At 42.7% G+C, this 21,243-nt stretch overlaps 1 protein-coding gene across 10 annotated transcripts in view; it reads right to left on the bottom strand.

Annotated features, from left to right (window-relative positions):
• Nucleotides 1-21,243, bottom strand: part of LOC128703657 (protein tramtrack, beta isoform) — a gene marked incomplete at its 5' end in the record, with an annotated part of 506,533 nt that overhangs the window by 252,250 nt on the left and 233,040 nt on the right. The window contains 1 exon segment of one of the 10 annotated variants that reach the window (XM_070101381.1): nt 1,236-1,610. In XM_070101381.1, the coding sequence (XP_069957482.1) occupies nt 1,305-1,610 (306 nt within the window). 10 annotated transcript variants of the gene reach the window in all.

Raw genomic sequence — 21,243 nt, 5'->3', positions numbered from 1 at the left:
ACACACCCATACCTTTATCTTCTATCTGCTTGCTGGATAGAACTGGCTAACACTACCACCTGTCCAAAGATATGTACTCCATCCCTTGCATACATATCATGTCTGCCCTAGATATTGTCAATTATTAATGAATTGGATTGCAAGGTCTTTGTAGTACCTGTCTAGACAGCAATTCACACCAACTGCCCTAGGCATTAACTCATTGCTCACTCATCTTCTAGGCAAAATGCTACATATGTTCTGGACTCCTTAGACCTAATTAGATCTATAGCTGTCTAGTACTCAATTATCAATGCTTGTCTCCTGTCCTTCAAAATATCGTTCCCACCAGCACTGACACAAGTAAACTACGCTACGGGTGGGGACTGAACTTATGGTGAGTTGTAAAACTCCAGACCAGCACTTTAGCCACTGGGCCAGCAGGCTACAATAAGATTTACCCAACTACTTATATATATACACCATAGGAAGGTTAGCAAAGGTGCCACTGTGACTGCAAATGCAATTTTTTTCAGATGAATCTCCTGGCAGCATGGCCATAACAAACTCTAGCTCAAGTTCCCTCAAAGCTGGCATCATGATGGCTTTAAGTAGCTAATGCATCGGTCTGGAGTTCTGTGACTCACTCGCCGCAAGTTCAATCCCTGCCCATACCGTGGAAATAATGGGCTTGTTCCTATTACCTGAAGTGATATTATCCAAACTGTTGACTACGTCACCAACACCAGCTCATGGAAAATGCCCTCTATCTCCCTTTCTCATCTCTGCTACAGAAGCCACAATCAATATATTTTACCCGAGAGTCATCGACCACAAGGATATTCCTACCTTTATTAGCAGAGGAGTTAGTGGTACCTTTATCTTCAATGACTATTGAAGTACATTCATCCTGGAGAACAGAAAAGTGATTTCCTACCTTCAAATCTGCTCTTTTAACTTTCCTCACTTTGATGCTTCTTCCTTTACTAGAAACTACTTCCTGCTTGTTATGGCTGCCAACCTGCTCTTCACTGCTGGTAACCTGTTTTCCTCCACTAACCCTAATCACTTCACATTTATTGATATATTTTCCAGATGAATTTTCAGTTTCTTGTTTTTCTCTTTTAGAAGTACTGTAGAACCTCCTCCTTCAATGCTTTGAACTTAGACTGTAAGACTACAGAAGCACGTCATGGAGCTCTAACACAATCAAACATTATATACTTAAACTGATGAGGCAACAAAAATACACCAAGTATCAGTGGATTCTTTAATTGCATTTGATAACTAATTTATATATCTTAAGTTAAATGTGAATAAAGAAGTCAGAGCTGCATCAGCCGTCCAATATCTGGGAAGGTGTCAACATCTATACCATGTAGTGAGCGTATGTGCTTGCGAAGGTTACCACGTTCGTTGCTGCGGTGTGGACAGTGAGGACACCCATATGGTTTCTCCCCTGTATGAGTGCGAAGGTGAACTCTCAAGTTATCTCGTCGACTGATCACTTTACCGCACACTGGACACACGATGCCAAAGCCACCACTTCTGACACCAACACCAAGAGAATCGCTACTGCCAGCACCTTCACTGCAGCTGCTGCCTCTGTCTCCTGCTGCACGCTGCTGCCACTGCAAAGAGAGCCCACCGTTACTGTGGCGACTAACACACTTGGCTCAGCTAGTCACTTGGGCAAGGAGAATAAATACATTCCAGGAGACTTACAGCTCTGTCTTGCAAATTTACTAATTCACAAAGGTGTCTAGACTGACTAAACCATTTGCTATAGCAGTAGAATTTGCAATCCTCAACTCAAGAATATTCTCAAGTCAATAACCTTGTAGATTCTTTCACTTCACGAGACCACTTCATGGCAACAGATTCACTGCACTTCTATGAATTATGCTTCCTAGCCACACATTTAATTGTTTTAAAACATTGGGTTTGGAGCAGATTGCCCAGTATTTTCTGAGAAATCACTTCCATGTATGGAACGAACATGCTTGCGAAGATTGCCTCCAGTTTTGCTACGGTGTGGGCAGTGAGGACAGGCATAAGGCTTCTCCCCTGTGTGAGTACGCATGTGCACCCTCAGGTTGTCCCGCCGACTGATCACTTTACCACATACAGGACAAGCTACGCTCAGTCCACCACCACCACCAACTACAAGAGTGCTGCTACCGACGCCACTTCTCCCCGTGTGCTGCCCTACGCTCAGTCCACCACCACCACCACCAACTACAAGAGTGCTGCTAGCGACGCCACTCCTTCCCGCGTGCTGCCACTGCAAAGAAGAGCCCACTGTTACTACCTCAGTTACACTTGCACGCCACTCACTACCACAATACATAAAACACCCCGCACCACTGATCTCTTTAACAATTATACACACACACAGTACCTCATTATGTTTCACACTGCAAACTAAACCAATATTTCTACACTGGGAACTAAACCAATATTTCTACACTGGGAACTAAACCAATATTTCTACACTGGGAACTAAACCAATATTTCTACACTGGGAACTAAACCAATATTTCTACACTGGGAACTAAACCAATATTTTTACACTGCAACTACAGTATAAGTTCAAAAAAAACGGACTCATAAAAGGGTGAAGGAGATGTCCAATTTACTGGAAAAATCTGTTATATAGAATTAATAAGATGTAGACCACTTAACTGATTGCTTCGACTACTGCACATGGACAAATATCCATTAAAACAGACTTAGTCCACTGTGTTGATGACATGACCAGACATGCAAAAATAATGCAAGCATGCTTTGAGGTTCTCTCTCTCTCTCTCTTTTCCCCTTCCCATCTTTCTTTCCCTCTTTCTACATAAGGATTTAGATGGGTCATACCTTTATTACAAACTATGGGTCTACAATTTCATTTGATCAGCTGACTTATGTTTTGCCTTACCTACCTATCTACCTCTCTCTCTCTCTCTCTCTCTCCCTCCCTCCCTCTTGCCTTTCATTTTTTATCTCTTTCTCCAGCTCCCTTACTTCCCATTTCTTCTCCATGCTTTCTCCCTCATAATGGAAATACTGAAGTCTCCCTGCTTGACTGAGTGAATAGGAGGGATGGGTGGGTAAAAGGCAGGCACAGTATACATGTACTAGGTATGACATACTGACAGACATCGCTGCCATCACTAACAACACTAACATTACCAAGACTAGCAACACTACCATCACTAACAATGCTACCATGACTAGCAACACTACACATCACTAACAACACTGCCATCACTAACAACACTAACCATCACTAACAACACTAACCATTACTAACAACACTACCATGACTAGCAACACTGCCATCACTAACAACACTACCATGACTAGCAACACTACCATCACTACCGATGCTACCACCACTAATAACACTACCATGACAAGCAACACTGCCATCACTAACACTACCATAACAAGTAACACTGCCATCACTAACAACACTACCATCACTACCGATGCTACCACCACTAATAACACTACCATGACAAGCAACACTGCCATCACTAACAACACTACCCGTCACTTACAACACTGATATCACTAACAATACTATCACTAACAACACTACCCATCACTAACAATACTACCACCACTAACAATACTACCACCACTAACACTACCCATCACTAACAACACTACCCATCACAAACAATACTACCATCACCAACAACACTACCATCAATAACAATACTGCCACCACTAACAATACCATCACTAACAATACTACCATCACTAACACTACCCATCACTAACAACGCTACCATCACTAACACTACCATCACTAACACTATGCATCACTAACACTACCATCACTAACACTACGCATCACTAACACTACCATCACTAACACTACCATCACTAACACTAACCATCACTAACTACACTACCATCACTAACAACACTACCATCACTAACACTACCATCACTAACACTACCATCACTAACAATGATACCATCACTAACACTACCCATCACTAACAACACTACCATTACTAACACTACCATCACTAACAACACTACCATCACTAACACTACCCATCACTAACACTACCATCACTAACACCACTACCATCACTAACACTACCCATCACTAACAACACTACCATCACTAACACTACCATCACTAACAACACTACCATCACTAACACTACCCATCACTAACACTACCATCACCAACACCACTACCATCACTAACACTACCATCACTAACAATGCTACCATCACTAACACTACCATCACTAACACTACCATCACTAACACTATGCATCACTAACACTACCATCACTAACAATACTACCATCACTAACACTACCCATCACTACACTACCATCACTAACAACACTACCATCACTAACACTACCATCACTAACACTACCATCACTAACACTACCCATCACTAACACTACCATCACTACCACTACCATCACTAACACTACCATCACTAACACAACCATCACTAACAATAATACCATCACTAACACTACCATCACTAACACTACCCATCACTAACCACACTACCATCACTAACACTACCAACACTAACACTACCCATCACTAACACTGCCCATCACTAACTACACTACCATCACTAACAACACTACCATCACTAACACTACCCATCACTAACTACACTACCATCACTAACACTACCCATCACTAACAACACTACCATCACTAACACTACCCATCACTAACACTACCCATCACTAACACTACCATCACTAACAATAATACCATCACTAACAATAATACCATCACTAACACTACCATCACTAACACTACTCATCACTAACAACACTACCATCACTAACACTACTCATCACTAACTACACTACCATCACTAACATTACCCATGATTAACTACACTACCATCACTAACTACACTACCATCACTAACTACACTACCATCACTAGCATTGCCCATCACTAACAACACTACCATCACTAACACTACCCATCACTAACAACACTACCCATCACTAACACTACCATCACTAACAACACTACCATCACTAACACTATCACTAACACTACCCATCACTAACACTACCATCACTAACACTATCACTAACACTACCCATAACTAACAACACTACCCATCACTAACAACACTACCCATCACTAACAACACTACCATCACTAACAACACTACCATCACTAACAACACTACCATCACTAACACTACCATAACTAACAACACTACCATCACTAACACTACCATCACTAGCAATAATACCATCACTAACACTACTCATCACTAACAACACTACCATCACTAACACTACCCATCACTAACACTACCATCACTAACACTACCATCACTAACACTACCCATCACCAACTACACTACCATCACTAACACTACCCATCACTAACTACACTACCATCACTAACAACACTACCATCACTAACACTACCCATCACTAACTACACTACCATCACTAACTACGCTACCATCACTAACACTACCCATCACTAACTACACTACCATCACTAACACTGCCCATCACTAACAACACTACCATCACTAACACTACCCATCGCTAACAACACTACCATCACTAACAACACTACCCATCACTAACAACACCACCCATCACTAACACTACCATCACTAACAACACTACCATCACTAACACTACCATCACTAACACTACCATCACTAGCAATAATACCATCACTAACACTACTACCATCACTTACAACACTACCATCACTAACACTACCATCACTAACAACACTACCATCACTAACACTACCATCACTAACACTACCATCACTAGCAATAATACCATCACTAACACTACTACCATCACTTACAACACTACCATCACTAACACTACCATCACTACCACCACTACCATCACTACCACCATTACCATCACTTACAACACTACCATCACTAACACTACCATCACTAACAACACTACCCATCACTAACAACACTATCACTAACAACACTGCCCATCACTAACAACACTACCATCACTAACACTACCCATCACTAACAACACTACCAAAACTAACAACACTACCCATCACTAACAACACTACCCATCACTAACAACACTACCATCACTAACACTACCCATCAATAACACTACCCATCACTAACACTACCCATCACTAACAACACTACCATAACTAACAACACTGCCATCACTAACAATATTACCATCACTAACACTACAATCACTAACAACACTACCATTACTAACAACACTACCATCACTAACAACACTACCCATCACTAACAACACTACCATCACTAACAACACTACCATCACTAACAACACTATCACTAACAACACTACCCATCACTAACAATACTACCATCACTAACAACACTACCCATCACTAACAACACTACCCATTACTAACAACACTACCATCGCTAACAACACTACCCATCACTAACAACACTACCCATCACTAACAACACTACCATCACTAACAACACTACCATCACTAACAACACTACCCATCACTAACAACACCACCCATCACTAACACTACCATCACTAACAACACTACCATCACTAACACTACCCATCACTAACACTACCATCACTAACACTACCATCACTTACAACACTACCATCACTAACACTACCATCACTAACAACACTACCCATCACTAACAACACTACCATCACTAACAACACTGCCCATCACTAACAACACGACCATCACTAACAACACTACCATCACTAACACTACCCATCACTAACAACACTACCAAAACTAACAACACTACCCATCACTAACAACACTACCCATCACTAACAACACTACCATCACTAACACTACCCATCACTAACAACACTACCATAACTAACAACACTACCATCACTAACAATATTACCATCACTAACAACACTACAATCACTAACAAACCTACCCATCACTAACAACACTACCATTACTAACAACACTACCATCACTAACAACACTACCCATCACTAACAACACTACCATCACTAACACTACCATCACTAACAACACTACCATCACTAACAATACTACCATCACTAACAACACTACCCATTACTAACAACACTACCATCGCTAACAACACTACCCATCACTAACAACACTACCCATCACTAACAACACTACCATCACTAACAACACTACCATCACTAACACTACCCATCACTTAGAACACTACCATAACTAACAACATTACCATCACTAACAACACTACCATCACTAACAACACTACCATCACTAACACTACCCATCACTAACAATACTACCATCACTAACAACACTGGGACGATGAATTACTTTCGGAAATAATATAGCCACAACCAGGACACAATAGTCTGATAAATCATTAAAACGATGTCTGGTAAATTTTCTTTGATATTCGTGAGGGAAGTCGAGTGTTTCCTAGTCCCGCTAGGTGGCCCTGGGTCCCGCTAGGTGGCCCTGGATCCCGCTAGGGGGCCCATGGGTCTCACTAGGTGGCCCTGGATACCGCTAGGGGGCCCTGGGTCGTGCTAGATGGTCATGGGTCCCACTAGGTAGTCCTGGGTCCCGCTAGGTGGCCCCTGGGTCCCGCTAGGTGGCCCCTGGGTCCCGCTAGGTGGCCCATGGGTCCCGCTAGGTGGCCCCTGGGTCCCGCTAGGTGGCCCCTGGGTCCCGCTAGGTGGCCCCTGGGTCCCACTAGGTGGCCCCTGGGTCTTGCTAGGTGGCCCCTGGGTCCCGCTAGGTGGCCCCTGGGTCCCGCTAGGTGGCCCCTGGGTCCCGCTAGGTGGCCCCTGGGTCCCGCTAGGTGGCCCTGGGTCCCGCTAGGTGGCCCTTGTGTCCCGCTAGGTGGCCCTGGGTCCCGCTAGGTGGCCCTGGGTCCCGCTAGGTGGCCACTGGGTCCCGCTAGGTGGCCCCTGGGTCTCGCTAGGTGGCCCCTGGGTCCTGCTAGGTGGCCCCTGGGTCCCACTAGGTGGCCCCTGGGTCCTGCTAGGTGGCCCCTGGGTCCCACTAGGTGGCCCTGGGTCCTGCTAGGTGGCCTCTGGGTCCTGCTAGGTGGCCTCTGGGTCCTGCTAGGTGGCCCTGGGTCCCGCTAGGTGGCCCTGGGTCCCACTAGGTGGCACTGGGTCCGGTTTGTGCGGTGCTTAGCTTCTCAACCAGGCTGTTGCTTGTGGTGGCCCTCTGGCCCGCCAGAAGCAGTCTGGTTGATCCGGTACTTGGCGGAGGTACTTGTGGAGTTTCTTCCTGAAGATTTGTTCACTCGTTCCAGCAGAGTTTTTGATATTTTCTGTTAAGTGCTAAACAGTCTGGGACCAGAGGGACGTTATGTTCCACTATACGCTTGGCATCGCTACTTTTTATTGGGTTTTTGTTTTATATTTCCTTCCCTCTCTCTCCCTCCAGCTTGTCACAAGTATGTGATGAATGGTTTTGAAAACCGACAAGTTGAAGACTGAGACACTTAAGCAACATATGGGAATCTTGATACAAACAATTCCTCAACACTTGTCCAACCTTTGAACGAAGACCTACTTCGACTAGTGGATGGTACCACTATGACCCCGCCTCCTCCTGCTTCGCCTCACCTCACTGCAGTATATAAGCCACTTGTACGGCCCTATGCTGTACATTCTATGAGACTGATGGACTGAACACATCGACTCCAGGCTAAGGGACTGACTACCTCAAACTCCTCTTCTTACAATTTTCTACTTTGTATTGGACTGATGAAGCCACTGTGTGGTGAAACGTTTCCTCAATAAGATTCCCATATGTTGCTGAAGTGTCTCAATTGTCACAAGTCCTATATGCAGAGTTGAAACTAGTCCCTCATGTACCTTCTATTTATCATGTCATGAATCAAGAAAACCATACCCCCGGCCGGGATTGAACCCGCGGTCATAGAGTCTCAAAACTCCAGCCCGTCGCGTTAGCCACTAGACCAGCTAGCCACAATAAGATTCATCCAACTAGGTATATTTCTACACCATAGGAAGGTTAGCACAGGCACCTCTGTGACCACAAATGCAAGTTTTTACAGACGAATCTCCAGCTAGCGTGGCTGGAGTTTTGAGACTCTATGACCGCGGGTTCAATCCCGGCCGGGGGTATGGTTTGTTTGCAATCGTGTCATTACGATACCTTGAGTCATGTTGATGGCAGTGAAGGGACTTGAGCTAGAGTTCATCACGGCCACGCTAGCTGGAGATTCGTCTGTAAAAACTTGCATTTGTGGTCACAGAGGTGCCTGTGCTAACCTTCCTATGGTGTAGAAATATACCTAGTTGGATGAATCTTATTGTGGCTAGCTGGTCTAGTGGCTAACACGACGGGCTGGAGTTTTGAGACTCTATGACCGCGGGTTCAATCCCGGCCGGGGGTATGGTTTGTTTGCAATCGTGTCATTACGATTTCTTGAGTCATGAATCAAGAAAGATGTTACTGTGTTATATTACAGATGAGGTGCAGCGGTCCGGTCGACTGTCGAGGGGAGACACTCAAGGTCAGTAGAGCCAAGGTTAGAAAAGGTCAAAGTCAGGAGAGTGTCAAGGTCAGGAGAAAGTTAGGAGAGAGCCAAAGTTAGGAAAGACTCACGGTCGGAAAAGAAGAATGGTCCGAAGCCAGCCGAGGCCAGGAGATGGCCAAGTTGAGGAGAGAGCCAGGCTAGGGCACCAATGTTGTGAATGTTAGAACATTTGGCAATGTTGAAGGAAGAACAAGCATCATGAAACAAAACTGGGATCAAGACTCAAACTAGGAATGTTGTATATATCAGCTGGGATAAAGAGCCTTGCACCTGGACACAGGTGTTGTCTCTCACTCCCACCTTTCAATTATCTACTCCTCTGTGATTGGTACTCAGCAATTCCTTACAAATATTAAAATCCAGACACCAGGCCTCAAGTGCTGCATGCATCTATTTTTTCTACAGTATTTGTGCTGTGTTAAATCTGTAATTTGTAGGATGGGAGGATATTATCTGGGTCTTGAACCATCAAGGTGTAAACCGGACTGCTATACTATGCTATACTTAACACTCAGGATTCTGTTTGTTTCTGTGTCACTTGTCAGTAATGTATGAATCAAATATGAAGATGGCCAGATATGTAAGAGGGTTTTGACATTGATTTTATATGTGCAAAAACTATTTAGGATTTTACCTAATTTTGCTGAAGAGATTTTTGTTCCTGGTGTTTCTTGTGGCTCTAGTTAATGCTCTATATCTGCGATTTCTTAAGTGATTTTATGTCTTGTAATATTTGAGGTATTGTGATTAGTTAAATCAAACTTTCTCCTGTGCGTCTTCCTTATTCTCTGTTGGACCTCCTGGCCTTTGTCTGCGATGTACATTGTCAGCAGACCTTGTCGGACCTCCTGGCCTCTCTGTCTGTGACATACATTGTCAGCATAAGCTATATACTGAGAGGAATTAATTAACACATGACATATATCTTCTCTCAATCTTCTCGACAATACTGAAATAATTACTAGAACACTCGATGTGATATCGTGTGATGTCAGGCGTGACGTCGCGAAGTGATGTCAGGCATGACGTCGCGAAGTGATGTCAGCAGATGTCTCAAGGTGACGTCATGAAGTCGGGCAGCAGACCACAGCATGTGGCCTAGGACGTCTGGCTTGGTAACCCATGTGGCTTGTAGATCCACATGGCATTGTCAACACCCCACATGGCTTGGTGATCTACATGGCTTGCTTATCCACGTGGCTTGGTGATCCATGTGGCTTCATCCACACGTGACTTAGTGTCGATTTTTGCACAGAAAAGCGTAATTTGCTAGTGTAAGCCATGTAGTACACATGTACAGTGCGGGTGTGTGCAGTTTTCCGTGTGTCCTGTGTGGTCTTGACCCCAGCTGTGTGTAGACCACAGGTCTGCACCCAGACCACCGTGTAGCACCTGGTGTTATTTGCCACCCGGTGTGACCCGCATGTTTGACAGCTGATATTAGTCAGCCCCAAGCATCGGAGCCTCTTATACAGAAAGCTTTTTATGTTCACCGCTCATGATGCCCTGCAGAATCGTACCTGTTACGATTCCCATCGAGATTTGTTTCACTTCACCTTCAGACCTTCAGAATGCAGTTATATGTAGAGAAACAAGTCTGGGGACGCTTAGAGTAACCTCTGCTATAACTCCAACTGCCGAGAGAATGACACTCGTCAAGCCGCAGTTAGCCCTGTCGGCAGGCACTGTGTCAGCCTTGTGTCACAAGCTTCAGTGAGCAGCCTGCACAAAGATGATGTCACTTTGACTGCTAGCTCGCTCACTGCAGTCTGGTGTATGATGTTACGACTCCCAGATGTTTCGCCGAGTTGTCTCTGCCACGACTCACCCCACGCTCACCGGCAGTGACAGCCCCAGCGACAGTACCAGTCGAGAAATGTCCTCCTGAGTCACTTGCCAGAAGTAGTCCTGCCCAGTTGCCGAGTACTGATGATGCCTCACCCAAGGGCACAAGCAGGTTGTGCCCCAGGTTGAGTGAAACCCTGCAGTGACTCCTACAATGACTGATTCACCGTTCCAGAGGAGAAAGTACCCTGTTACGTCACAGCGATGTCTCCTGTGTTGCAGTATCTGTCCAGAAGCAGGAAGGCGTGCAGTGATGCCCATCGACGCTCACTGCCTATGACCACGATGTTTAGCACACCCCACCTGTTTTTTCTTCCCTCCCTGTAGGAAGTTTTTTTTTTCCCTTGTCCATATGTATATGTTTTTTATTTTGTGTTCTGTGCCCTGTTCCTGCGAGAGAGAGAGAGAGAGAGACCGAGTTTTTTTTTTTACAGCCAGTCATGGTCAGGGTCGACCATGTGGTAGATGGCCGAGCGAAATGTAGCCAGTGAGCCTACATGCCTAATTCCCATAGTTTCCACCAGAGGCCAGGCCTCTTGGTGGGCATGCCAGCCTGCCCACCCCTGCCTCTACCTCACTCTCTCAGCGGCCTTCACTCAGACAACAGGTCTAGTCCTCTCTCCCTCGTGGGCATGGCCCTCCCGGGCCATGGGCCTGTGTACCCCAAGACATTGCAAATAAAGAAGCCTCCGAAGCCTTTATCATTTACTCCCCGCTACCAAGAATGACCAATAATCCCGTAAACAAGACCATGTTGGACCTCCTGGTCTCTCTCTGTGAGGTACATTGTCAGCAGACCTTGTTGAACCTCTTGGCCTCTCTCTCTGTTACCTACATTGTCAGCAGACCTTGGACTTCCTGGCCCCTCTCTCTGTGACGTACACTGTCAGCAGACTTTGTTGGACCTCCTGGTCTCACTGTGATGTACACTGTCAGCAGACCTTGTTGGACCTCCTGGTCTCTCTGTGATGTACACTGTCAGCAGATCTTGTTGGACCTCCTGGTCTCTGTGATGTACACTGTCAGCAAAACTTGTTGGACCTCCTGGTCTCTCTGTGAAATACACTGTCAGCAGACCTTGTTGGACCGCCTGGTCTCTCTGTGACATACATTGTCAGCAGACCTTGCTGGACCTTCTGGTCTCTCTGTGACATACATTGTCAGCAGACCTTGTTGGACCTCCTGGTCTCTCTGTGACGTACACTGTCAGCAGACTTTGTTGGACCTCCTGGTCTCTGTGACATACACTGTCAGCAGACCTTGTTGGACCTCCTGGTCTCTCTGTGACATACACTGTCAGCAGACCTTGTTGGACTGCCTGATCTCTCTGTGACATACACTGTCAGCAGACCTTGCTGGACCTCCTGGTCTCTCTGTGACGTACATTGTCAGCAGACAGCAGACAGCAGCAGCAGCGTGAAGGATAAAGCAACTACAACATTTTACGAAGCTATACAGAACTATGATTAAGTCTTGGAATACACTACAGCAACAAACATGGTGGTTGTAATGCACTCCAGCAACAAACATGGTGGTTGTAATGCACTCCAGCAACAAACATGGTGGTTGTAATACACTCCAGCAACAAACATGGTGGTTGTAATACACTCCAGCAACAAACATGGTGGTTGTAATGCACTCCAGCAACAAACATGGTGGTTGTAATACACTCCAGCAACAAACATGGTGGTTGTAATGCACTCCAGCAACAAACATGGTGGTTGTAATACACTCCAGCAACAAACATGGTGTTTGTAATACACTCCAGCAACAAACATGGTGTCTGTAATACACTCCAGCAACAAACATGGTGGTTGTAATACACTCCAGCAACAAACATGGTGGTTGTAATACACTCCAGCAACAAACATGGTGTTTGTAATACACTCCAGCAACAAACATGGTGGTTGTAATACACTCCAGCAACAAACATGGTGGTTGTAATACACTCCAGCAACAAACATGGTGGTTGTAATACACTCCAGCAACAAACATGGTGGTTGTAATACACTCCAGCAACAAACATGGTGTTTGTAATACACTCCAGCAACAAACATGGTGTTTGTAATACACTCCAGCAACAAACATGGTGTTTGTAATACACTCCAGCAACAAACATGGTGTTTGTAATACACTCCAGCAACAAACATGGTGTTTGTAATACACTCCAGCAACAAACATGGTGTTTGTAATACACTCCAGCGACAAACATGGTGTTTGTAATACACTCCAGCAACAAACATGGTGTTTGTAATATACTCCAGCAACAAACATGGTGTAATACACTCCAGCAACAAACATGGTTTGTAATACACTCCAGCAATAAACATGGTGTTTGTAATACACTCCAGCAACAAACATGGTGTTTGTAGTACACTCCAGCAACAAACATGGTGTTTGTAGTAAACTCCAGCAACAAACATGGTGTTTGTAATGCACTCCAGCAACAAACATGGTGTTTGTAATGTACTCCAGCAACAAACATGGTGTTTGTAATGCACTCCAGCAACAAACATGGTGTTTGTAATGCACTCCAGCAACAAACATGGTGTTTGTAATACACTCCAGCAAACATGGTGTTTTTAATACACTCCAGCAACAAACATGGTGTTTGTAATACACTCCAACAACAAACATGGTGTTTGTAATACACTCCAGCAACAAACATGGTGTTTGTAATACACTCCAGCAACAAACATGGTGTTTGTAATACACTCCAGCAACAAACATGGTGTAATACACTAGCAACAAACATGGTTTGTAATACACTCCAGCAACAAACATGGTGTTTGTAATGCACTCCAGCAACAAACATGGTGTTTGTAATACACTCCAACAAACATGGTGTTTGTAATACACTCAAGCAAACATGGTGTTTTTAATACACTCCAGCAACAAACATGGTGTTTGTAATACACTCCAGCAACAAACATGGTGTTTGTAATACACTCCAGCAACAAACATGGTGTTTGTAATACACTCCAGCAACAAACATGATGTTTGTAATGCACTCCAGCAACAAACATGGTGTTTGTAATACACTCCAGCAACAAACATGGTGTTTGTAATACACTCCAGCAACAAACATGGTGTTTGTAATACACTCCAGCAAAATGGTGTTTGTAATACACTCCAGCAATAAACATGGCGTTTGTAATACACTCCAGCAACATGGTGTTTGTAATACACTCCAGCAACAAACATGATGTTTGGAATACACTGCAGCAACAAACATGGTGTTTGGAATGCACTGCAGAAAACATGGTGTTTGGAATACATTGCAGCAACAAACATGGTGTGTGGAATACACTCCAGCAACAAACATGGTGTTTGGAATACACTCCAGCAAACATGGTGTTTGGAATACACTCCAGCAAACATGGTGTTTGGAATACATTGCAGCAACAAACATGGTGTTTGGAATACATTGCAGCAACATGGTGTTTGGAGTACATTGCAACATGGTGTTTGGAATGCATTGCAACATAGTGTTTGGAATACATTGCAACAAACATGGTGGTTGTAATACACTCCAGCAACAAACATGGTGGTTGTAATACACTGCAGCAACAAACATGGTGTTTGTAATACACTGCAGCAACAAACATGGTGTTTGTAATACACTGCAGCAACAAACATGGTGTTTGTAATACACTCCAGCAACAAACATGGTGTTTGTAATACACTCCAGCAACAAACATGGTGTTTGTAATACACTGCAGCAACAAACATGGTGTTTGTAATACACTCCAGCAACATTGTGTTTGTAATACACTGCAGCAACAAACATGGTGTTTGGAATACATTGCAACAAACATGGTGTTTGGAATACACTCCAGCAACAAACATGGTGTTTGTAATACACTGCAGCAACAAACATGGTGTTTGTAATACACTCCAGCAACAAACATGGTGTTTGTAATACACTGCAGCAACAAACATGGTGTTTGTAATACACTCCAGCAACAAACATGGTGTTTGTAATACACTCCAGCAACATTGTGGTTGTAATACACTGCAGCAACAAACATGGTGTTTGTAATACACTGCAGCAACAAACATGGTGTTTGTAATACACTGCAGCAACAAACATGGTGCTTGTAATACACTCCAGCAACAAACATGGTGCTTGTAATACACTGCAGCAACATGGTGTTTGTAATACACTCCAGCAACAAACATGGTGCTTGTAATACACTGCAGCAACAAACATGGTGCTCGTAATACACTCCAGCAACAAACATGGTGCTCGTAATACACTCCAGCAACAAACATGGTGCTTGTAATACACTGCAGCAACAAACATGGTGCTTGTAATACACTGCAGCAACAAACATGGTGTTTGTAATACACTCCAGCAACAAACATGGTGCTTGTAATACACTGCAGCAACAAACATGGTGGTTTTATTACCAACAAACATGTAGGAAGGTGAGCGTGAAGTGACAGTTCACATGTCACACACTTGGGAGACATGTTCTTTACATTGAGTTATAAGAGTGGTTACATTAGCATGTTTATATCTCGTGTGTTTCACCTGTGATAGTTCTATTTTACCCCATTTTGACCACTTGGTCAATCATGTTACGTTAGTGGATTCAAGTTGACTAAATTCGGATTTAGAATGGATATAATGAAGTAATCGTTCAGCAAAGGAGTTGTAAATGAGAGGAACAATCTGCCAAACATTTTGATACCTTTAAAAATAGGTTAGACAAATACTATGTTTGTGAAACGGGGATGGAAATGGAGCTGACCTGCTAGTGAGGTGCAAGTCCACATTATCCAGCTCTTAATGTTATAACCCGGCAAAATGACCCTTGTCAGCACATTTGTGGGAATGTTAAATTTTCTAGGAAAATCTAAACAGTTGAATAACTAAAGTGTAATAAACACTTGTCAGTGTTCAAGAATTAACCCACAAGAAGACAAACTCAGGAGATTAATCGATCTGTATATTTCGACCATCATCTGGGATCATCCTCAGTATCTGCTGAAGAGGACCCCAGAAGGGAGTCGAAATATACAGACCAGTTACTCTCCTGAGTGTCTGTTTCCTTGTTGTTATTACCGAGCATCTAAGCAGTTCCTTAACTCTTGATAACGTTTATGTTCTCACCTGTAATTTCTGCTTTACAGGAAATAGGGAAATTATGTAAATTGCTAATAAACATTTAATAAACATTTAATTTGTGGATTCACTCCACAAATTAAACGTTCAAGAGTGGAAGTATAGAGCTAGTGGCTACGGTGGGATTCACTCCACAAATTATAAGTGTTCATAGTGTCTACGTTAGAAATATATTTTTTTTTTCTGAAATGGTAAAATTCTTTTCCCGAAGGTAATGGCGCCAAAAAATAAGAAATTTGGTGGAGAACTTACGGGATTACATAGGCGAATTTTACGAATCAGAGATTTCGCCAACTGGGTCCTACTTTAAGTCAATTCCATTGCTCATTCTGACCAAATTCTCAGCATTTCGCTAGTATGCTTTCCGTTCTATCAACTGAGTACAAGAACCCGCCCATTCAATTGTCAAAATAATCCTATAAAATGCGCAAATTCAGTAATTTGGCCATTTTTTACGTAAAATTAAAAAATCCAATTTAATAACGAACAGTCCCAAGAAATAACACCGGGGACATTCCAGGCACTAAACATTTCCACTGATCAATAATGATGCCCCAGGTCTCTCCTGTGTTACACTTGTCTTCCTCTGTACAATAATGATGCCCCAGGTCTCTCCTGTGTTACACTTGTCTTCCTCTGCACAATAATGATGCCCCAGGTCTCTCCTGTGTTACACTTGTCTTCCTCTGTACAATAATGACGCCCCAGGTCTCTCCTGTGTTACACTTGTCTTCCTTTGTACAATAATGATGCCCCAGGTCTCTCCTGTGTTACACTTGTCTTCCTCTGTACAATAATGATGCCCCAGGTCTCTCCTGTGTTACACTTGTCTTCCTTTGTACAATAATGATGCCCCAGGTCTCTCCTGTGTTACACTTGTCTTCCTTTGTACAATAATGATGCCCCAGGTCTCTCCTGTGTTACACTTGTCTTCCTTTGTACAATAATGATGCCCCAGGTCTCTCCTGTGTTACACTTGTCTTCCTTTGTACAATAATGATGCCCCAGGTCTCTCCTGTGTTACACTTGTCTTCCTTTGTACAATAATGATGCCCCAGGTCTCTCCTGTGTTACACTTGTCTTCCTTTGTACAATAATGATGCCCCAGGTCTCTCCTGTGTTACACTTGTCTTCCTTTGTACAATAATGATGCCCCAGGTCTCTCCTGTGTTACACTTGTCTTCCTTTGTACAATAATGATGCCCCAGGTCTCTCCTGTGTTACACTTGTCTTCCTTTGTACAATAATGATGCCCCAGGTCTCTCCTGTGTTACACTTGTCTTCCTTTGTACAATAATGATGCCCCAGGTCTCTCCTGTGTTACACTTGTCTTCCTTTGTACAATAATGATGTGTTACACTTGTCTTCCTTTGTACAATAATGATGCCCCAGGTCTCTCCTGTGTTACACTTGTCTTCCTCTGTACAATAATGACGCCCCAGGTCTCTCCTGTGTTACACTTGTCTTCCTTTGTACAATAATGATGCCCCAGGTCTCTCCTGTGTTACACTTGTCTTCCTCTGTACAATAATGATGCCCCAGGTCTCTCCTGTGTTACACTTGTCTTCCTCTGTACAATAATGATGCCCCAGGTCTCTCCTGTGTTACACTTGTCTTCCTCTGTACAATAATGACGCCCCAGGCCTCTCTTGTATTACACTTGTCTTCCTCTGTACAATAATGTACGATAATGACGCCCCAGGTCTCTCCTGTGTTACACTTGTCTTCCTCTGTACAATAATGTACGATAATGACGCCCCAGGTCTTGTATTACACTTGTCTTCTATTTTGATATCACAATCACACAAAAAATGGATGATTTACCCTATTTCTCAGATAATAAACTATAACCAGGAATGATTGGTCATGGTTTACCACGTCCCAATAACGTAGTCATATAGAGTAAAATGACGTAGTCATATAGAGTAAAATGACGTAGTCATACAGAGTAAAATAACGTAGTCATATAGAGTAAAATGACGTAGTCATACAGAGTAAAATAACGTAGTCATATAGAGTAAAATAACGTAGTCATATAGAGTAAAATAACGTAGTCATATAGAGTAAAATAACGTAGTCATATAGAGTAAAATGACGTAGTCATATAGAGTAAAATCCATAAAACTGAGAGCACTTGAGGTAAATCGTTAAGTGCTCTCAGAAATATTGAAATATTTCCGCTACTCTGTGACTGATCCCAAGCTACTTTGTGACTGATCCCAAGCTACTTTGTGACTGATCCCAAGCTACTCTGTGACTGATCCCAAGCTACTTTGTGACTGCTCCCAAGCTACTTTGTGACTGATCCCAAGCTACTTTGTGACTGATCCCAAGCTACTTTGTGACTGATCCCAAGCTACTTTGTGACTGATCCCAAGCTACTTTGTGACTGATCCCAAGCTACTTTGTGACTGATCCCAAGCTACTTTGTGACTGATCCCAAGCTACTTTGTGACTGATCCCAAGCTACTTTGTGACTGATCTCAAGTTACTTTGTGACTGATCTCAAGTTACTTTGTGACTGATCTCAAGTTACTTTGTGACTGATCCCAAGCTACTTTGTGACTGATCTCAAGTTACTTTGTGACTGATCTCAAGTTACTTTGTGACTGATCCCAAGCTACTTTGTGACTGATCTCAAGTTACTTTGTGACTGATCTCAAGTTACTTTGTGACTGATCTCAAGCTACTTTGTGACTGGTCTCAAGTTACTTTGTGACTGATCCCAAGCTACTTTGTGACTGATCTCAAGTTACTTTGTGACTGATCTCAAGTTACTTTGTGACTGATCTCAAGTTACTTTGTGACTGATCTCAAGTTACTTTGTGACTGATCTCAAGCTACTGTGACCGATCTCAAGTTACTTTGTGACTGATCCCAAGCTACTTTGTGACTGATCCCAAGCTACTTTGTGACTGATCCCAAGCTACTTTGTGACTGATCCCAAGCTACTTTGTGACTGATCCCAAGCTACTTTGTGACTGATCTCAAGTTACTTTGTGACTGATCCCAAGCTACTTTGTGACTGATCTCAAGTTACTTTGTGACTGATCTCAAGTTACTTTGTGACTGATCTCAAGTTACTTTGTGACTGATCTCAAGTTACTTTGTGACTGATCTCAAGCTACTTTGTGACTGATCTCAAGTTACTTTGTGACCGATCTCAAGTTACTTTGTGACTGATCTCAAGCTACTTTGTGACTGATCTCAATTACTTTGTGACTGATCTCAAGTTACTTTGTGACTGATCTCAAGTTACTTTGTGACCGATCTCAAGTTACTTTGTGACTGATCTCAAGTTACTTTGTGACCGATCTCAAGTTACTTTGTGACCGATCTCAAGCTACTGTGACCGATCTCAAGTTACTTTGTGACTGATCTCAAGCTACTGCGACCGATCTCAAGTAACTTTGTGACCGATCTCAAGTTACTTTGTGACTGATATCAAGTTACTTTCGGTCCTGAAACCAACCAAAATCATCACTAATTTAGTATCAAGTCTTCCCTTCTAACAAACGATGCAAAACAACCAATAAAGCCGTAAAATCCATCTTGGAAAACCCCTCAAAGTCGCTATTTTAATTAAGTAACGTCATTATAGGGAGAAGTAACGTCATTATAGGGAGAATTAAGTAACGTCATTATAGGGAGAAGTAACGTCATTATAGGGAGAATTAAGTAACGTCATTATAGGGAGAAGTAACGTCATTATAGGGAGAATTAAGTAATGTCATTATAGGGAGAATTAAGTAACGTCATTATAGGGAGAAGTAACGTCATTATAGGGAGAATTAAGTAACGTCATTATAGGGAGAAGTAACGTCATTATAGGGAGAAGTAACGTCATTATAGGGAGAATTAAGTAACGTCATTATAGGGAGAATTAAGTAACGTCATTATAGGGAGAATTAAGTAACGTCATTATAGGGAGAATTAAGTAACGTCATTATAGGGAGAATTAAGTAACGTCATTATAGGGAGAATTAAGTAACATCATTATAGGGAGAATTAAGTAACGTCATTATAGGGAGAATTGAAAAAATATAAATTTTAAGAGATGCAAGCTGCACTCTTGAGGCAATATTTGTATGGTCACAATATTTGTATGGTCACAATATTTGTATGGTCACAATATTTGTATGGTCACAATATTTGTATGGTCACAATATTTGTATGGTCACAATATTTGTATGGTCACAATATTTGTATGGTCACAATATTTGTATGGTCACAATATTTGTATGGTCACAATATTTGTATGGTCACAACGAACTTTGTGAAAATTTTCAACCATTTCATGGCCATTTACCTGCAGCATCGCGTTCTACTTTTCGTGACATTATAAACCACTGAAAGCAATTAGTTATAATTTATTTGTTGTCAGGATCATAATCAAGTGTAGATGGTTTATATCATTTTTGGTTGTGAAGATTGTATAATCAATTGTACGTGAGCTATATCAATCATCAACTATTTAATTTTAAAATATTACAAGTTACAAGTGAAGTCTTTCTTGGTGCGGAACTTGGGCATCACTTTCCTGGAAAATATTCTTTGTCTGATATGTCCATCGCTTGCCTTATGTCCAGTCACATCTGATATGTCCATCTCTTGCCTTCTGTCCAGTCACTTTAGTGCAAACTTCAGTCATCAATTTTATCCCTCTCTCAGCAGTTTGAGTGTTGTTCGCCCACTTGGGCACCTCCAGTGGATGGTATAAACCTTGGTAATAAATACCGACAAGTTGGTTTAGAAAGACACG

Source organism: Cherax quadricarinatus, chromosome 76 (assembly GCF_038502225.1).
Source record: "Cherax quadricarinatus isolate ZL_2023a chromosome 76, ASM3850222v1, whole genome shotgun sequence".
Taxonomy (NCBI): Eukaryota; Metazoa; Arthropoda; class Malacostraca; order Decapoda; family Parastacidae; genus Cherax; species Cherax quadricarinatus.
Note: the sequence above shows the minus strand (reverse complement) of the source record. Positions and strands in the feature narration are given on the sequence as shown.